The sequence below is a fragment of the Eubalaena glacialis genome, chromosome 3 (genome assembly GCF_028564815.1).
Source record: "Eubalaena glacialis isolate mEubGla1 chromosome 3, mEubGla1.1.hap2.+ XY, whole genome shotgun sequence".
Classification (NCBI taxonomy): domain Eukaryota; kingdom Metazoa; phylum Chordata; class Mammalia; order Artiodactyla; family Balaenidae; genus Eubalaena; species Eubalaena glacialis.
Window position 1 is genome coordinate 174793395 of NC_083718.1, and position 17511 is coordinate 174810905.

The following is a 17511-nucleotide window of genomic DNA, read 5'->3' on the forward strand; positions in this document are numbered from 1 at the left end:
GGTTTTGTCCTAGAGCCCCTTCTTACAACCTGTGTGACTTCATACAAGTTATTTTACTTCTCTGTGCCTGAGTTTCCTCATCTGTGGAATGTTTATGATACAGTAGTTCTTAACGTTGCTGGCTATTGAGATGATGAAATGAAATAATGTGTATGAATTGCTTAGCCCAGTGCCTAGCATATAGTAGGTGCTCAGCTAAGTCTAGCCATTGACATTTTGGGGGGACTACCCTCTCCTTGAAATTGCCCACTCCTTGTCCTCTAGGCCCCCTCTTCTTTCTGTGACTGGTTGCCCCTCTTCTTCTCCTTCCCATTCCCCTTCCTAAGGTTGGCTCTTCTGCCTTCACTACTCACTAGGTCTCGTCTCAGGGCTCCAACCATTAACTCCTCTCCAGGCTGAGGCCGTCAAACCTACTCTCCTGCTGCCCCTCTTTCGTGAGATCATGGACACTCCTCCTGTAGGTTCTACAGCCTCTTAGGCTCATCCTGAGGCCTGATGTTACTGCTCGCACTCTTGCCCCAGCACCTTATACCAATGTCCCTTTGCGTGACATTCTACCTTAAAGACAGCCGTTGGAACTGCTCTAATGACTTCTACCTGCTGACATGGACGACAGTCAAGAAGGACATGGAGAAAAATTTAAATTTGTGCAGAGAGCAGACAGGAACATCTGGATAATGTCTAAGTGGTTAGGTAGGGATTCGTGTCCCTACGTGATAGTTATTTCTGTCTGTCTCCCTCCCTAGGCTGTGAGTATCTCAGGGCAGGGAAAAGGATTACTCATTTATCTATCACCTTGGTGCCTGATGTATAGTTAGTACTCAGAAAATGTGTGATGAATGAATAAGATTCCTGGCTTCGCCACTTACTTTCCAAATGACTTTGAATAAGGTCCTTTCTTTCTTAGACCTCAGTGTCAAAATCTATAAAATGAGGGAAATAGACTCTGTCTCAAGGGAGCCCTGTCAATATTAAAGTGGAATTAGGGACTTTCCTGGCGGTCCAGTGGTTACGACTTCATGCTTCCACTGCAGGGGGTATGGGTTCAATCCCTGGTTGGGGAACTAAGATCCCACATGCGGTGTGGCCAAAAAAAAAAAAGTGGAATTAGTGGCCGAAGGATGGAGGGATGGACTAGCCTGGGTGTGTGGGGGGTGGGCGGGGATGGGGCGGGACCAAGGTCTTTAGCAACATGCTGTGCTGGGGATGGGCCTCATCTGGGGAGCTGCCCAGGACTCCAGAGGAGGGGACGGACCTGATTTAGGTCAGTGAGAGGGCACCGGCTATTAACCCCACAAATCCCAGTGGCCCACTCCCTCCTTACCAGCCTACTGTGGGAGGAGACTAATTTTTGGAGGAAACTCGGGGTACCGAGTCCTGCCCCAAGCCTGTCCACGAACAAGCTGTTCTTGTTTACGACCCCCGTCCCAAGGGAACAGCTATTGCTCATCCTTACATGTGATTTGAGAGGGCTGGTCTTTCAGGCCTGGAGGAAACTCAAGCCTCGCCAGCCGCTTGGCATTGGAATGCTCAGCTGGTCCCTTGCTGGGGCTCATGTGACCAGGGTCCAGCTATAAATATCAGAGGGGCCACAGACCAAGGCAGAATTCAGGCTCCAGGAGAAGAAGGCAAAGAGGCTCCAGGCGGGTATTTTGTGACAAAGGCAAGACCCCAGATCTGCTTAGAGCGAGGCAGGTGAAGGAGACAGCCAGGTGGGTCCCCACGTCTCCTGACAATATGGATTATAAGTCAAGCCTGATCCAGGATGGGAACCCCATGGAGAACCTGGAGAAGCAGCTGATCTGCCCCATCTGCCTGGAGATGTTTACCAAGCCAGTGGTCATCTTGCCATGTCAACACAACCTCTGCCGGAAGTGTGCCTGTGACATCTTCCAGGTCAGTGCTGGGCATGGCCTAGAACTGGGGCCCCAGGCAGCTACTCAGTTTTCCTGTGGTGAAAACTAAAAGAAAACGTCTCTCTTAGCCCAGGACCCTTCCAAACTGGGGCTGTTTTTTCCCCCTCTGAAGTGAACCCCTGCAGAGGCCTCTGGAAGGGGCCGAGGGGGCTAGGGAAGCAGTTCTGGCTGCCCCATTCCTTCTCCATGACGCACATTTCCCTTCCCCACCCTGCCTGTAGCTACTCCACCCCTGTCCTGAGCACCGCAGTTGACTCTCCAATCAGGATTCCAAAAGCCTCAAGTGATAAGTGGGAGAGACAGGCGGAGAGGGGAGGGAAACCAGACCCTGGGGGCTGGAGCCAGCTCCAAAGTGGCAGGGTGCCGAGTTTAGGAGGAGGGTGGCCGAGGGGCACTGAGCCATAGAGGCATCTTACCCTTTGAAGCTGTTCCCTATAATATGGTGCAGGAGGGGCTTCATCTCTCTAAGAAACGAATGGGAGTGGATGTGCATCCTGGTTGGGAGGCAGGCCTCAAAGTTCCCCAGAAACACTTTACAGAATGATCTCTCACTATTTTTTCTTTAAAGTAGCAGCCCTAGGAGCTGGCTCTAATTATATGCCCATTTCATAAATGGGCAAACTGAGGCCTGGAGAGAAAAAGTTGCTCACCCGAAGTCATTCAGAGAATTGCTGTGACTTGAGCCTAGGTCTGCTGACCTCCAAACCTGTTGATTGCTTGGTTACTTCTCAGGTGCTCCCTGTATAAGCGGGCTGGTTCTCTCATCTCAGGATAGGGAGCTTTAAGTCACCTTGGGGTGAGCAGGGGGAAGGGTAGTCGGAGGTCAGAAAGGGAAGGAGTTGAGGAGGGAGCCCAGGCCTCACCTCTGCCCTTGTCACCAGCAGGCTGCAAATCCCTACTGGACCAACCGGGGTGGCTCGGTGTCCATGTCTGGAGGCCGTTTCCGATGCCCCTCCTGCCGCCATGAAGTGATCATGGACCGTCATGGAGTGTACGGCCTGCAGAGGAATCTGCTGGTGGAGAACATCATTGATATCTACAAGCAGGAGTGCTCCAGGTCAGTTCACCCGGCGGCTGGGAGGCCATCCCCTCTCCCCAGCCCGTCCTCTGAGCCCAGCTCTCCAAGGCCCCATCCTGCTTCATCTGCTCAGGATCCAGTCCCCTAGCTGGAAGAGCTATGCTAGCCAATCCAGAGAGCCATCTCCCTCTTCCCCAGGCAGGAGCGGAGGCTCATCTTATCCCGCAGCCCTGGCTTTTGGTGTCACCCAGTGAATGGGAGGGGATCCAGACATTAGGCTGTCCTCCTGGAAGATACTGAGACAGGAACCAGGGTAAAGATGAGATGTAAGAGGGAGAGAGAGGCACTGGAGCCAGCTAAGTGGCCCTGATAAGCAGAGAAATCACCCAGTGAGAACATAGCCAGTTTCTCTATAGTGATAACACCAGCGCGAGACACTGGGAATGCTTCCTGCTGCTGCTTCATGACAATCCTATGGATCAGCATGGCTTTCATCATCCCTATTTCATGGATGAGGAAGCTGAGGCTCAAAGAGGTGAAGTCAATTACCCAAGGTTTCCCAGCTGACAAGTAGAATTGCTGGGACCGGGCCCGGTCCATCTAGCTCCAAGTCTCCCTATTTGTGAAATAGCCACTCATTCTCAGGCAGAATTTGTGCGTGGTGGAAGTTGTGCAGTGTTGGGCCTCAAACTGGGGAGAGACACAGCTACCAGGGAGAGCTTTACAAATCAGGACATCCTGACGAGACTTCCAGGCTGCTGACCTCATGGCCCTTGTGGTCCCAAACCTTCACCAAGTGCCTGCCTACAGGCAGTATCTGGCCCCCCACAAAGGTGACAGACCAGTCCTCGCTTGAGAAAGCTCTGACCTGAGAACTGTTTGCTACTCTGACTCTGTTACTCATGCACTGTAGAATATTGGGTAAGTCTTTGGGCCTCCTTTTCCCCTGTCTCCAGAAAGGGACAGTAAGATTTGTTATTGTGACTGTCAAGTAGGATTTTGATGGGAAATGTTAAAGATATCAAATATTTATTGAGCAGCTACTGTGTGCAGGCACTGCACTAAGTATTTTCCGTGCATTATCCCTGTTTAATTCTCACAGTAATCCTGTAAACCATTCTTACCCTCATTTTCTGATGAGGAAATGGAGGCTCTGAGAGGATCAGAGGTTTGTCCTAGGCCACTCAGCTAGCAAGTGGTGAAGCTGAGAGGGAGCCTGTCTGACTGACTGCCCAGTGAACATTCTTAACCGCTACTGCCTCTTATGTAGCTAGAGTTCAACACTACAAAAATGCAATGATATCATTGATCATGATAATAATAATAATAAAATCAATATTGCGCCAAAATAGTAGCCCACCCAGTGTCGACCTAGGAAGAGCATGTTGTCAAGGCCTTTCCACAGAGTTGAATGATGATGATAGTTATTGAGGGTCTGCTCTGTGCCAGGCACTGCACATTCAGTACAGGCAATTCCTGCCATGATCCCAGTAGCTCTGGGATGAAACCAAGGCTCAGAGAGGTGAAATCATTTGTCCAAGGTCACAATGAGTAAGTGGCAGAACAATCTGGATTTGAACCCCGATGTTGGTGCCTGGGGTTGGGAGGATAGGCCACTGGGATGACAGAGGACACAGGTACCAGACCCTCAGGATCTTGCCTCACCTCTGCACCTACTGCCACCCCAGAGCTCCCTTCCCAGGGGATAGAGACAGGTGGCAAAGGGAGAGCCCTGCCAGCATGGGGGGGCCCTGGGCTAAAAGATGCAAAAAGGTAAGTCTGGAAAGGGGCCTATTTAAGACCTTGAGGGGACAATAATGCCCAGAGTGTGATCAGCCATGCAAGGTTCTTTGGAGGGGAGGCACTGACATGATGGGGGACAGTCATTCTGAGCTGCCTGCTGTGTTAGGGGCTGGGAAAGCAGAGGTGTGTAGATGTGCTTTTGGCTCTAAATGAGTGTATAGTTAGCTGGGGCAGTAAGACCTAGACCCAAAAAATGGAATCTCGGGGAAGAAGTGACCCTGAGAGAAACACAGAAAACATGCCAGAGGCCCTAAAAGGAGAGAGAGAGAGACAAAGGGAGAAAGTCATCCTAAGAGTGTGTGTTTGGGAGGAAACAGAAAGAAGCAATTCTGGACCCTGGAAAGAATCTCAGACTGGAAATCAAGGCTTGTGCTGGGCCATTGGATGGCCCTGTGTTGCCCATGTTCTAGTTGTGTGACTTGGGGCACACATACTGCCTCTCTCTCAGAGCCTCGGGGCACCTTCACGACATGCTTACCGATTTATTCTTTCTATCTGTATTTAATTACCACCTTCTCCATACCAGACACTGTACACTGCAGATTCAGGGGTGAAGAGAATAGGCAAGTTTCCCTGCTTTGATGGAGATTACAGTCTGGTGGATTAAATATAGAATTCAATGAGGCCATGAGTATAAATTGCTTTGCTCGGATCCCAGCCTGCTGTAACCAAGAGCATGGGGACTATAATTAGAGCAAATGAACTCTAGCCTCCCATGCCCTGACTTTCTGGGTGACCTTGGGCAAGTCAATTCACCTTTCTGGGACCCAGTTTCCTCTTCTCGAAAACGTCTCAAAATGACTCTGGGATTCTGCAATCCTTCCCATGTCCTGTACTGGCAAGGCCTAGGGCCAACTCCATCACTGGAGTTTGAATCCTAGTCTTGGTGTCATTGGCTTCCCTGGTCCTGGGTCCTCAGAGGATGGAAAGAAAAGTGTTTGGGACAGCCCACCACTGAGAGCTTGGGTCATAGATCTGGGGTGGCCTCCTGGGGCTGGGGGAGGAGACAGGGATTCGAGACTCCCACCTCGTGACTTATGACTCTTCTCCACTTCAGTCGGCCCCTGCAGAAAGGCAACCACCCCATGTGCAAGGAGCACGAAGATGAGAAAATCAACATCTACTGCCTCACATGTGAGGTGCCCACGTGCTCCATGTGCAAGGTGTTTGGGGTCCACAAGGCCTGCGAGGTGGCCCCACTGCAGAGTGTCTTCCAGGGACAAAAGGTGCTGACCTGAGCTACTTCCACCCCCAGCCCGAGCCTGCTGGACATAGGATTCAGGATGCGGATTTGATCCCTGTAGATCTGCTGAGCCAGCCTTTCAGGAATAGTCCCCCTGGAGGGACTTCCCGCCCGCAGGGCCAGCAGCCCTTGCCTTCCTTGGGGAGGTGGCTGAGCTCATGAGTTATACTTAGAGCCACTTGAGAGCATCTGGGTGTGGCCCCAAGGGAGAGAGCAGATCCCAGGGCCAGGCCACCAGGGCCCTCTCTGGCCATGACTTCTACCACCCAGTGTGGTTTGGGTCCCAGATACCCCTTCCTGTGCTGGTCACCTCTCCCTAGATCCCTCTGCAGCAGGAGGCAGCTGAGAGTCCTCTCCCTGGGCCTCTGGGCCTGTGGGAGCCCCACCATGCTGTACATGCAGTAAGCTGTGGCTCCCCTTTCTATACTCTTTCCTCCCCACCTCCTACTCTTCTCTTGATCTCTCTCTTCTAGAATTCTCCAACCTCTTTCTTTTATGGATCCCTCCATTCCTAGAAACAAGCCCCTCCTCTGCCAGCACATTGCTGTGTATTTTGGGCAGCTCATTTCCCCTCTCTGGGCCTCATCTGTAAAATGAGGGATGCAGTATCTCTCTGATATTTTCTGCTCTGGAGCTGAGCTGCACCTCAGAAAGAGGCTCTTTCTAGCAGAGAGGGGAGTGAGGGTGCCGTTTTGCTGCCACTCCCCAGAGGGCAGGCCCTGAGACTATTTTTGTCTCTCTTCTCCTGATCCCCCACCCCTTCCTCCCGTCTAGACTGAGCTGAGTAACTGTATCTCCATGCTGGTAGCAGGGAACGACCGTATTCAGACCATCATCACTCAGCTGGAGGACTCCTGTCAAGTGACCAAGGTGAGGGGAAGACTAGCTCTGCCTGGGGGTTCGAAGCCTCCCAGTGCAGCTTGGTCTCTGGGGCGTTCAAGCAGGGATGGTGGGGGAGGGACTGACTAATCAATTCATCCACCCGCTCAACAAACGCTTCTTGAGGACAGCTGTGTGTCAGGCTCTGCCAGAGGTGCTGAGGATGGGGCGGTGAGCAAGACAGACCAGGTCCCTGACTTCAGGCAGTGTCCCACCAATAATTCCCAACATTTATTCAGCACTAGTAGCTTTTAGAACAATGCTCTCTAGCGTGCTGTAGACTAAAGCTTCTCAAACTTTAATGTGCATGCAAACCACCCTGGGATCTTGTTAAAATTCAAGTTCTGATTCAGTAGGTCTAGAATGAGGCACGAGATTCTGCTTTTCTAACAAGCTCCCAGGATTTGCCCAAGTTGCTAGCCCATGGACTACACTTTGAGTAGCAAGACTGTAGAGGCGGAAGGCAACTTTTCTATCCCTGCAAAAGCACCCATGATTTTCCATCTCCCCTTGTGGGGACCTGGAAATGAGATGGGGGAAAGGGTTCATTACATTTCTGGTGGACAAAAGAGTTGTGTGAAGGATAGGTTTAAAGGTAGGAAGAGGGATGTTGTTATTACCCATAACAACATAATAACATAACAACGTAATAACTGGGAGGGGCTCCCAGTCTGACAGAGGATACTAGAGCCCCCAGTCTGATGAGATGCTATTATTATACCCATTTTATAGGTAAGGAAACTAAGATGTAGCATCAGTGTTGGACAGAAGGAAGCCTCAATGTGGAGGCCACTAGGGGAGGAGCAGCTTCTCCACCTCTCTGATGACCAAATGATGCAGAGCTTCCCAAATCTGGTCTTGGTCCTAAAATGGGAGGAAGAGTGTGACTTGGGGAGGCCCACATACATCATCCCATCTGACCTTAGAGTCTCTACTTTTGAGGAAAGGTGTAGCTTTCTCTATGACACCAGCCTCCAAATGTTACTGGTGTACTAAGTGGCTAGGAAACCTTAGCAAATGCTTTCTTCTTGCTAAGGCTTCATTTCGTGTTCTGTAAAATGGGGGTGCAGTAAATCTCTCCCAGCTTCAGACTTTTTATTCCTAGCACACCCATCCCAAGAAGGAAGCGTTGGGGATAGGAAGGAGGACCTGCAGGATGTGACTCCAAGATCTCTGTCCCCAGGAGAACAGCCACCAGGTGAAGGAAGAGCTGAGCCAGAAGTTCGACGTGCTGTACGCCATCCTGGACGAGAAGAAGAGTGAGCTGCTGCAGCGGATCACGCGGGAGCAGGAGGAGAAGCTCAGCTTCCACGAGGCCCTCATCCAGCAATACCGGGAGCAGCTGGAGAAGTCCACCAAGCTGGTGGAGACAGCCATCCAGTCCCTGGACGAGCCCGGCGGGGCCATCTTCCTCTTGGTGAGCAGGACTGGGAGGGTGTGGGCACTTCCGCTCAACAGCTCTGTCTGAGGGTCAGGTCGTGCTCCATCACTGATCACCAAAGAATGTGCCCTTGGGCAAGTCATTTAATGCTCTCCAAGCCTCAGTTTTCTCATCTGTAAAGTGAGCATGTTAACAGTTCCTAGCTTCTTTCCTCTTAACTGACTTTATGAGGATCATATAAAAGGACGTTTGCGAAATGGCTTTGCAAGCGGCAAAATACAGTGTCCACGTTGAGACTATTAATTGAGCACCTGCCATAGGCCAGCCACTGAGGTGGAGACACAGATGAACGAGACACAGCCCTACCCTAGAAGAGCTTCTTGGGGGCGACGTAAAAGGATCAGCTATAAGATGTTGTGAAGGAAGAGTAAAGTTCAATAAAAATTTCCTAAGCACGTACTGTGGGCCAGGCTTTGTGCTATACATTGGGTATAAAAAGGGGATTAGATATGATTCTCATCTTGAAGATTTCAGAGTTTAAGAGGGTTTAGACTGATACTCCTAGAATCCAAGCTTCCTGCCAGGACAACGGGAGGGTCCTAGGATGATGAGCAAGATGTGTGCAGACAATGGACAGAGGGAAAATCCAAGTTCTGTTCTGCTGAAGCTGAGGAGCAGGTCACAGCTGGGCTAGGGAACGGCACCAAGTGCCCATCTGCAGAGCCCAGTCACTGGTTTTGCTGATTTCCTGGGGCTACCCTCTCTGCAGTCCTAACCCTTTGCTCTTTCTTTTCCCCCACAGAGTGCCAAGCAACTCATCAGAAGGTCAGTGTCTCTCCAGGGCTATGATCCAAGGCCCCAGCTCCCTTCAGGGCCTCTGACTTCTGTCCAGAGGGCCTCCTCCTTTGCATTAGGTCTGCTGGGAGGGTCTCACCCCAGGCTAGCTTTCCTGGCCTTTGCATCCCTGCTTTCTTGGACCATCCATTCTGCTTGTGACTGGAGAGGAAATACTCCATCCTCCAGGGGGAGTCACTGGGTGCAAGGCCTGGGTGTGGGCACAAGCATGCGCAATGGTATAAGTTAGGGCTAAAACAACTCCTTCCTCCTCTGAGGCCAGAGATCTCACTGTGCTCCCACCCCACCCCTTTTTCTCTCTCCCCTATAGCATTGTGGAAGCGTCCAAGGGTTGCCAGCTGGGGAAGATAGAGCAGGGCTTTGAAAACATGGACTACTTTACGTTGGACTTAGAGCACATAGCAGACACCCTGAGGGCCATCGACTTTGGGACAGGTAAGGGGCTATTTCCCCCCAAAAATCAGCTTCCCTCCCACTGAGCCCCACATAGAGGCAGATACACTAGCAAAGACGCCCAGATATCAGTTAAATTCATACCGCCAACTTCTGGATGAGCCCAGAGCCCGCCACAGTGCCTGGTACATAATTGTTGCTCAATTAATTATGTATGGATCTGCTATAGGGAGGAACCTGGGGCAATAGAAAGAGCTTGGCAACTGGAGTCAGGCAGACCTAAGGTCAAATCCGGTTCTACCACTTCTTATCTGTGTGGCGTTTTGGAGGCTCCCTCCACCTCTGAAGTTAGGAGCTTCATTTCCTAACTTTAAACTTAGGTAACAAATGGGCCTACTGATAATGACCACCGAATGATGCTGTTGCAACAAATAAGATATTGCTTCAGAAGCCTTTGTAAGATGCTAGACATATACTAGTTATTGCCTAAAGCTAGTTTTGGCTTCAGCTTCTTACTGCTATAATCGCGGATACTCAGGCACCTTAATTTATCTATATTCTGTCCTTGCTTCTGTTTGTGATTACTCTTCCATAACGTACATACAATAATTGTAACAATATAACCATAACAATGATAAAGGAAAAATAATAAGAGAAAATGAGGCAACCAGATGGAGAACAAAGATTTTGATAGTTTGCTCAAGGTTACACAGTTGAAAGATAGCTAGTTAGCAGAGAAGAAAGAGAGGGCGGATCCAATTCTGCTGAATGTTGCATTTGTCTGAGAGGTGATGCTCCAATGATCTGCTGAGAGAAAGAAAGGGGGGTAGAGGTTGTTCAGGAACAGGGAAGAACTGTGAGTGGGCTGGCAAGAGAAAGAGAAAAGCTTCTTGGCACCTCCTGAATCTGCTCTCCTGCAAGCTTTCAGACTCTGATGTGTTAAATCTAGTCCCAGAAGCCCAAATATACCCTATTCTTGGGTAAGGACAAAATGCATCCCAAAGCTGAGATGTCAACGGACTTGGGTGTATCCACTGCTGTAGAGCATCTGCTCCACTGTCACCCTCCCTAAGCTAAGATAGTCAAGAGTGGATCATACTATGTGAACAGTCTGACATTGCGACTGTCTGCACTGCCTTCGGTAATCTCCCTGAGCCTCCGTGTCCTCATGGATAAATGGGGAGAGTACCCACAGCTACCCTTTATTGAGCACTTTCTATATCCGGGGCACTGAGCCCTAGACGTGAATTTTGTTGTTTAATACAACAACTTTAAGAGGTAGTTCTCTTGTCATCTCCATTTGGTAACTGAGGCAATAAAACCAAGGAAAGGTGAGCGACTTGCAGAGGCCACACACCAGTAAGTAACCCCGCGCAGATTCTACCGAGGGCCGTCTGGGGATTTTATGAGGCAGTGCGTGTACAGTCCTTACCACAAGGAAGCACTTGGCACAGAGTAAGTTCTCAGCAAATGCTGCTATGAGTAGTTAACTGTGATAATGGTTAAACCACCACAAAACCATTCCCTGGGTTATGCACAGAACCCAATTGTCAGTTTGGAGGAATTAACTCTTTCAAGCCTCTCCCCAGATACTCTTGGCGAATGCTCTGAGTCTGTAGTGACCCCTCAGGGCCCCCAAAGGCTTCAGGAAGTGGCTTGAGAGAGGGGGTGGGGAAGGGGCACGTCCCCTGTGAGTAGAGCTTGAAGGCGATACCCCGGGATGGGAGAGTGAGCACAAAGGTTGCGGCACACTCACTGTCTGAGGCTCAGTTTCAGACAACTAAGGAGCAGATGACCCCAGAAGGGCTCCACGCCCCACATCCATGCCTCTGTAGGCTAAGGAATGCGGAACACTGAAGAAGGAGTGCTAGGCAAGCAGATTTCAAAGGCTGAGCAGATTCCTTCAGAATAAGGACTCTGATCCCTGAGAATCAAGGCGTTTTTGTCCCATTTTCCCCAGGTAAAGTTGATCTGTCTAAGAAATGTGCAGCGGTACACAGTGTGCTTCCCCAAAGGTCCCTCCAGTCGCAGGCAGATCAAGTGACAGATGCTGCTGCTGCTACTGGAAAAAAGGAGGTCTTGAGCCTCCCTCGCTTGGAAGGGTGTGGGAAGAAAGGAGGAGGTTGGGGAAGGAGGACACAAGCCCATCACCTCCTGGGCCAGTGATGTCACCGCGTGGCCGTTTGACCCCGACTGGTTGTGGAACGAGTGCTGTCTCCAGCCGGGATCTCCTTTGAGCCTCTCCTCTGAGACACCAGCCCCAACCTAATGCAATTGTTCTTTGTCACACACAGGTGAGGAAGAGGAGGAGTTTACTGAAGAAGAAAATCAGGAAGAGGAAGAGTCCACAGAGGGGAAGGAAGAAGGTGAGAAATCCGTCTCCCTCCTTTCATTCATTCATTCATTCAGTGACAACATGGGATCCCTACTGAGTGCAAAGTGCTGTGCTTGCCGGTGGGGTGATGTTTCTTGTTCCCTGTAGGGGTTTTAAACCTATTAAGGTAAAGTCGTGTTCCCTTTACTCTTAGAGAACCCCCCCCAAACTATTCATAATAAAAAGCTCCCATTTTACATCTAAATGACCTTCCTAAACAGAAAGTGACACAGCGTAACAGAGGCAAAGAGAGCACCCACAAGGCAGGCTTGGCCCAATGTTCAAAATTTTAAAAATTAGTTGCCAACATTTTTTAAATTAGTAGATTTTTTTAAAAGGATGCTTTGTTTCTGTTTTTTTAAAAAGAAGAGTTCAACTAAGACTTTGGATTTTCACCTTGTCAAAATTTGGAAAGAGCTAACAACGCTGGGCTTGCCCTTCTCCCTAGTCTCAGATAGCTGGCTCTGGGAAGCGGTTGCCTCCTTTGGATGGGACATCCATTTGCTAGTTTGCCCAGCCCCACCACTGTCAGCCTGCCTGCTTGACCCACTCATGTCACCTGGCCCCATAGGTATCTGAGTTTCCCAACCTGGCAGAGTATAGTTAAGGGCCTGGAATCTGAATCACAGCTTTACCACGGACTAGCGGTGTGTTCTTGGGCAGTTCACGACTTTTCTGAGTCTTGACCTACTCATCTATGCAAGGGGGCATAACAGTACTGACCTCAAAAGATAAGACTGTAATCAGAGTAAATTAGGTAATCATTTAACACAGCGTCTGGCACATAGAAACGTCGTGTTTGCTAATGTTATTATTTTTCAATTCAAGTTATTATTGGAACTAAATTCCAACCCAGCTAAAAAACACAAAGTAGCCTTCTAGAGTTTTTTGCATTGGATCTGAAATCCATAGCATTTAGGCAGCTAAATTCTATTGCAATTTTAAAAGGAAGAGGCCAGGCAGGAATTGGAGTCTGATAATTTTGTCACTGCATCCTGGTAAGCCCTGGATCCTCCTGAGTCCCCATCTCACCTTGTGTTTCTTCGTCTTTTTCTTTCAGGACACCAGTAAGGAGATGGAGGAGGGAGAGACCGTCTAGATGCAGAGAGACTGGGGAGGGTGGGGATGGGCCCAGCTGCCTTGGTGACAGGCCCAGGGTGGGAGGGGTCAGGGCCCCTGGAGGGGCAATGGGGAGGTGTGTCTTTTCTCTGCTCAGAGAGCAGGAACTAGGAGCGGGACCTCACCGCTGTGTCCAGCGTCACGAACCAGAGTTGGAAACGTGCTTGAAACAACCACACTGGATACTTTTCTACGTTGGTGCAAAATGGAATATTTTGTACATTTTTAAAATGTGATTTTTGTATATACTTGTATATGTATGCCAATTTGGTGCTTTTTGTAAAGGAACTTTTGTATGATAATGCCTGGTCATCGTGTGACGGGCAATTGTTATAAAGAAGGGAAGGAAGCCAGGTTGATACAGCCGCCCACTTCCTCTCCTTGGTGGGAGGGGCTCCGTAGCACTCACAGACCTAGGAAAGGATAGGGTACTGTATTTCAGTGTCTATTCCTGACATAAGGGACAGCGACTGAGTTCGTGTTACATGTTGTTTTAATAAATGCACAGCGCTTTCTTCCATTTATTACCAAAAGAGCTGGGGTTTCATTCAGCCTTTTTTTCAGAGAGGACAGTTCAGGGTAGACGGACAGAAGGCCTGATAGGAAGAGTGCATCAAGAAGTAGACAGTGATGGCAAGCCCAGGTTTCTATCCCACCAAAGAAGTTGTCCTTTAAACCCGCATTTCCCAATGAGAACTGCGTGGAAAACTGGCCCTGAGAGGACCCTCCAGAAAAGGGTTCAATGCCTTATTTTCTGGTTCTCCAGAAAACAGAGCCTGAGGCAAAGAGTAAACACTTTAGTTCAGCTACGTTCCCAGGGCAGCCAGAGTGAAGGGAAGTGGAAGCAAGTCAGGAAAGGAGGGAAGCAAATACAAAGAATCGCATTACCCAGCTGGCCACAGCTTCACCAAGAGACCCCTGGCTGCTTGCTCAGCCACGGGAGATGCTTCTAGCAGGTTACAAAGACGAGCTTGCCTCCAACAGTTCAGCAGAGGGAAGAAGGGAGAGACCTGTCTGCTGGCTTCTTTGACCTCCCATCTCCCAGGATTGGAGTTTGCCTCCCGGAGAGTTAATGCCCTTGCTCTTCCATTGCATCACTTGGCCCTTTGGGCAGCTGCGGGGGAAGCTAGAAGGCACCTGTCAGCTGACCCTGCAGGTGGTGGGTGGAACAGAGCCTCCGGGGGCCGGTGGGGTTGGGTGTGTTTTGTGCCAGTCTCAGCCTATCAGCAACCAATGTTGTGGTTAGACTGGCCCTTGTAGTTCTTATTATGATTTCAAGATGCCCTTAAGTACTAACCATCAGGAAATTCTGAAAAAATAAACGTTTATTACTTACAAGATCTGCAAATTACATAGCATCCCTGGGGTCATGCAGTGAGTTTGCGGGTGGAGAGAGGGAGGGAGAAAGCAAGAGCCTGGGTTCTGCTTTTATTGGGGTCTAGGGTGGGGGCCTAGGGTTTCAAAGGCTCACTCTTTATTGGTGAATTTAGAACATAAGAGAGGGAATTTAAAGCGTGGGAAGAGGAAAAAAAGCGAATGGCTCAAATGGTCAGTTAGCAAAATCAACTAAGATCTCCAAAACAAAGGAGCCTCAGTGGGGAGATGCAGCCTGGCTCTTTATCTAGTGCTGTGGCTGGCAAGGTGTTTATTAGAGATAGCCCTGAAGTGGTTGCCTCTTTTGAAATGGATGGCAGTCAAAGCTCAAGTCGGGCACTCACATTACAAAAAAGAAAAAAACAAAACAAAACAAAAACCTGTCAGGGCTAACGGCAGGGGTGCTAGAGCTACTGCTGCCCCGCCGCAGTGGTCACCATGGAGGCTCTGCTGGAGCCCAGATTTACTCCAGGGAAGGCCAAGACAGCCACCCGTGCTAGCGGATGAGGCGATGACCGCGGCTGAAGAAGCATCCAGGCTCTTCATGAACAAGGGGCCAAGGGGCTAGGAGAGAGGTGCAGCTGAGCGAATCTGAGGTGGTGCGTTAATTGGGTCTGAGACACCTCGGATTTAGAAATCTGAGGAACACTGCAGAGTCTGTCCCAACTTTTCGACATTCAGAACTCAGTAGCAACTTAAGGGCTCTGAGCAGTCCTGCCATAATGAAAGCTGTTTAACTTTAGAAAAATTACTGGTCCATCAAGTTCACGGTGTTTGGAATACCACCTGATCTTTAAAGCTCTTAATATTTCTTGGTGGATTGACTATATAACCCAGCATTTCCCAACTTATTCATTCACATGACATCCTCCAGAACTAGCATTCTATGGAATTCACTTTACAAAAATGTTTTAAACCCTCACACCTCTGCCCATTTTCACTTCTGGGAGTTTTTCCAAGGCTAACTCAGTCCTTAACTTTGAATTTCAGGTAATCAGATTTTGCTTTCATTTCTAGTCCTTAAATTCTGAAGCTTAAATTTTTTTTAAAAAAATTGTGTAACATATTACATACACACAAGTGCACAGAACTAATTTTAGAGTTAAATAAACTACTGTATAGTGAAATCCTATGCTGTTACTTAGCAGGTCAAGAAAAGGAACATTATATGTTTAACTGGATCACTTTGCTGTACATCCAAAACACTGTAAATCAATTATACTTCAACTAAAAAAGAAAGAAAAAAAAAAAGAATAGGGACTTCCCTGGCAGTCCAGTGGTTAAGACTCTGCGCTTCCACTGCAGGGGCCACAGGTTTGATCCCTGGTTGGGGAACTAATATCCCCCATGCTGCGCAGTGCAGCCACAAAAAAAAAGAAAAAGGAAAAGAACATTATCAAACCCAAGAAACGCGTCATGTGTCTCCCTCCTCCTGCTTGGAGGTAGCCACTATCCTTTTTCTTGTTTTTCCACTGGACCACCAGGGAAGTCCCACCACTATCCGTTTTTAAAAACAATCACACACTTGCTTTTCTTCATAGTCCTAAATTATCCTCCTATAGAAGACTGAAGGAATTTGAGGCCAGAAAGTTAGAAGCTTTCATCACCTTGAAATCACAAGAATCAGGATTACAACCTGTCCACATTCTGTCTCCAGATTTCTTCTCCAGGTTACTGATCACATGTGAGATAGGCATGTCCATCCACTATCTTGTCACTTATCAGAGGGAGGAGGGAGGGCAGTCAAGGCTCTGTAGTCAGAAATTTGAATTCCAGGGAGATACCCGTTCTTTGCAGATAAGGGAATCTCTACTTTGCCACACAAAGGGCTCTCACAAACCAGAACACTTAAGGGTGGTATGAAGGGTTCTTGATCAACAAGTTTCTTTAAAGATCATGCTGTAAGGAAACTGGTTTCAGAGCGTTATTCCATGAATCTTGAATACGGTTCCATATGCTGCATTAGAATCACCAGAGGTTTATTTTTCCCTAAACCTTTAATTCTGGGAAATTTCAAACTTATGGAAAAGTAGAGGGAATATTATAACATACCCTCCATACTCATCACTCAGTTTCAACAGTTACAGACACTTGTTTCTTCTCCATCATTACTCCCTCCCCCCACTGGGATTATTTTAAGGCAAATCCCAGATATCATGCCCTTTTATCCTTCAATACTTTAGATAAAGGTTCTTTTCAAAATCAGAACCATTTATACCATAAAAAATGAACAATAATTTCACAATAGCATTAAACTCAGAAGTTTAAAAAATATAGATTCCCAGACCCCCTCCCCAGACCTACAGAATCAGATTCATTGTGGAATGTAGGTGTTGACCAAAATAAAAATGCACAACACAAAAGTTGTGCGTTAAGTCTTATTTGGGGTCCTTACTAAGGAGCTGCTCCGAAGAGGTAAGGGAGGAGCCAGGATATATATGAATTTTTTTTGCTGGGAAAAACATGTAGTCTGCTAATCACAAAAAACAGACATCTCAAGTTAATGATTTTAGTGCTTTCCTATGTAAGGGAAGATGCAAGAATCTGGCATCATTAAAAATTTTCATTACATGTGCATCTTAACTATCTAGCGGCCAGTATATCCAAAGCACAGAATACTTATTTTTCTCCATCCTGAATTCTCCTCAGTGGCCGACTGTAGTAGCTAATGGCTTGATCCTTGTAGAACTGGAATGGCAGGAAACATTTGTTTCTTTATAGGGGAATCTACATTTTTAGAATAAAATTGTTGAGGTCTGCAAATTGCTAGGTCATTAGCATAGGACCTTCTGGGGATCTGTGAATAGAATACAAGTGGAGCAGTTTTTCAGTATATCAAAGTCTTAACTAATTAGTCAAACTCTTGCAAATCAATTAAAATGCATCCTAGAAAAGTATTAATTTAAGGGAAATTTGGCATAAAAGTTTTTATAAAATGAATATATGTGTCTGGATCCAATTTGTAAATCTCCATGTATTGAGAATTTACAATGTGCTTTGCATTAAAGGGAACGAGAGGGACATAGATAACACACTTTTTTAAAGCATAAATATTTTGCCCTCAAATAAATTATAAGATTAATCTGAGCATAGGGCAGTTTGAAACTACAACACGACTGAGATGGCCCTGCAAGAAACCCCTGTGAACTGCACCTA

At 48.1% G+C, this 17511-nt stretch overlaps 1 protein-coding gene across 1 annotated transcript; it reads left to right on the top strand.

Moving 5' to 3' along the window:
* The first annotated feature begins 1737 nt into the window (after window positions 1-1737).
* TRIM63 (tripartite motif containing 63) lies at window positions 1738-12974 on the top strand. The gene is made up of 9 exons (XM_061184698.1): window positions 1738-1896; window positions 2801-2973; window positions 5795-5963; window positions 6755-6850; window positions 8043-8276; window positions 9043-9065; window positions 9406-9530; window positions 11783-11854; window positions 12923-12974. The coding sequence occupies exons 1-9, from the start codon at window positions 1738-1740 to the stop codon at window positions 12931-12933; spliced, it is 1062 nt and encodes a 353-aa protein (XP_061040681.1). The 3' UTR covers window positions 12934-12974.
* The last annotated feature ends 4537 nt before the right edge of the window (window positions 12975-17511 follow it).

Excerpts from the sequence above, each read along its gene's own strand:
- TRIM63 (XM_061184698.1), top strand. The coding sequence starts at position 1,738 with ATGGATTATAAGTCAAGCCTGATCCAGGATGGGAACCCCATGGAGAAC. Across the intron at positions 6,851-8,042 it reads ACTCCTGTCAAGTGACCAAG|GAGAACAGCCACCAGGTGAA; the intron begins GTGAGGGGAAGA and ends CTCTGTCCCCAG. Across the intron at positions 9,066-9,405 it reads GCCAAGCAACTCATCAGAAG|CATTGTGGAAGCGTCCAAGG; the intron begins GTCAGTGTCTCT and ends TCTCCCCTATAG.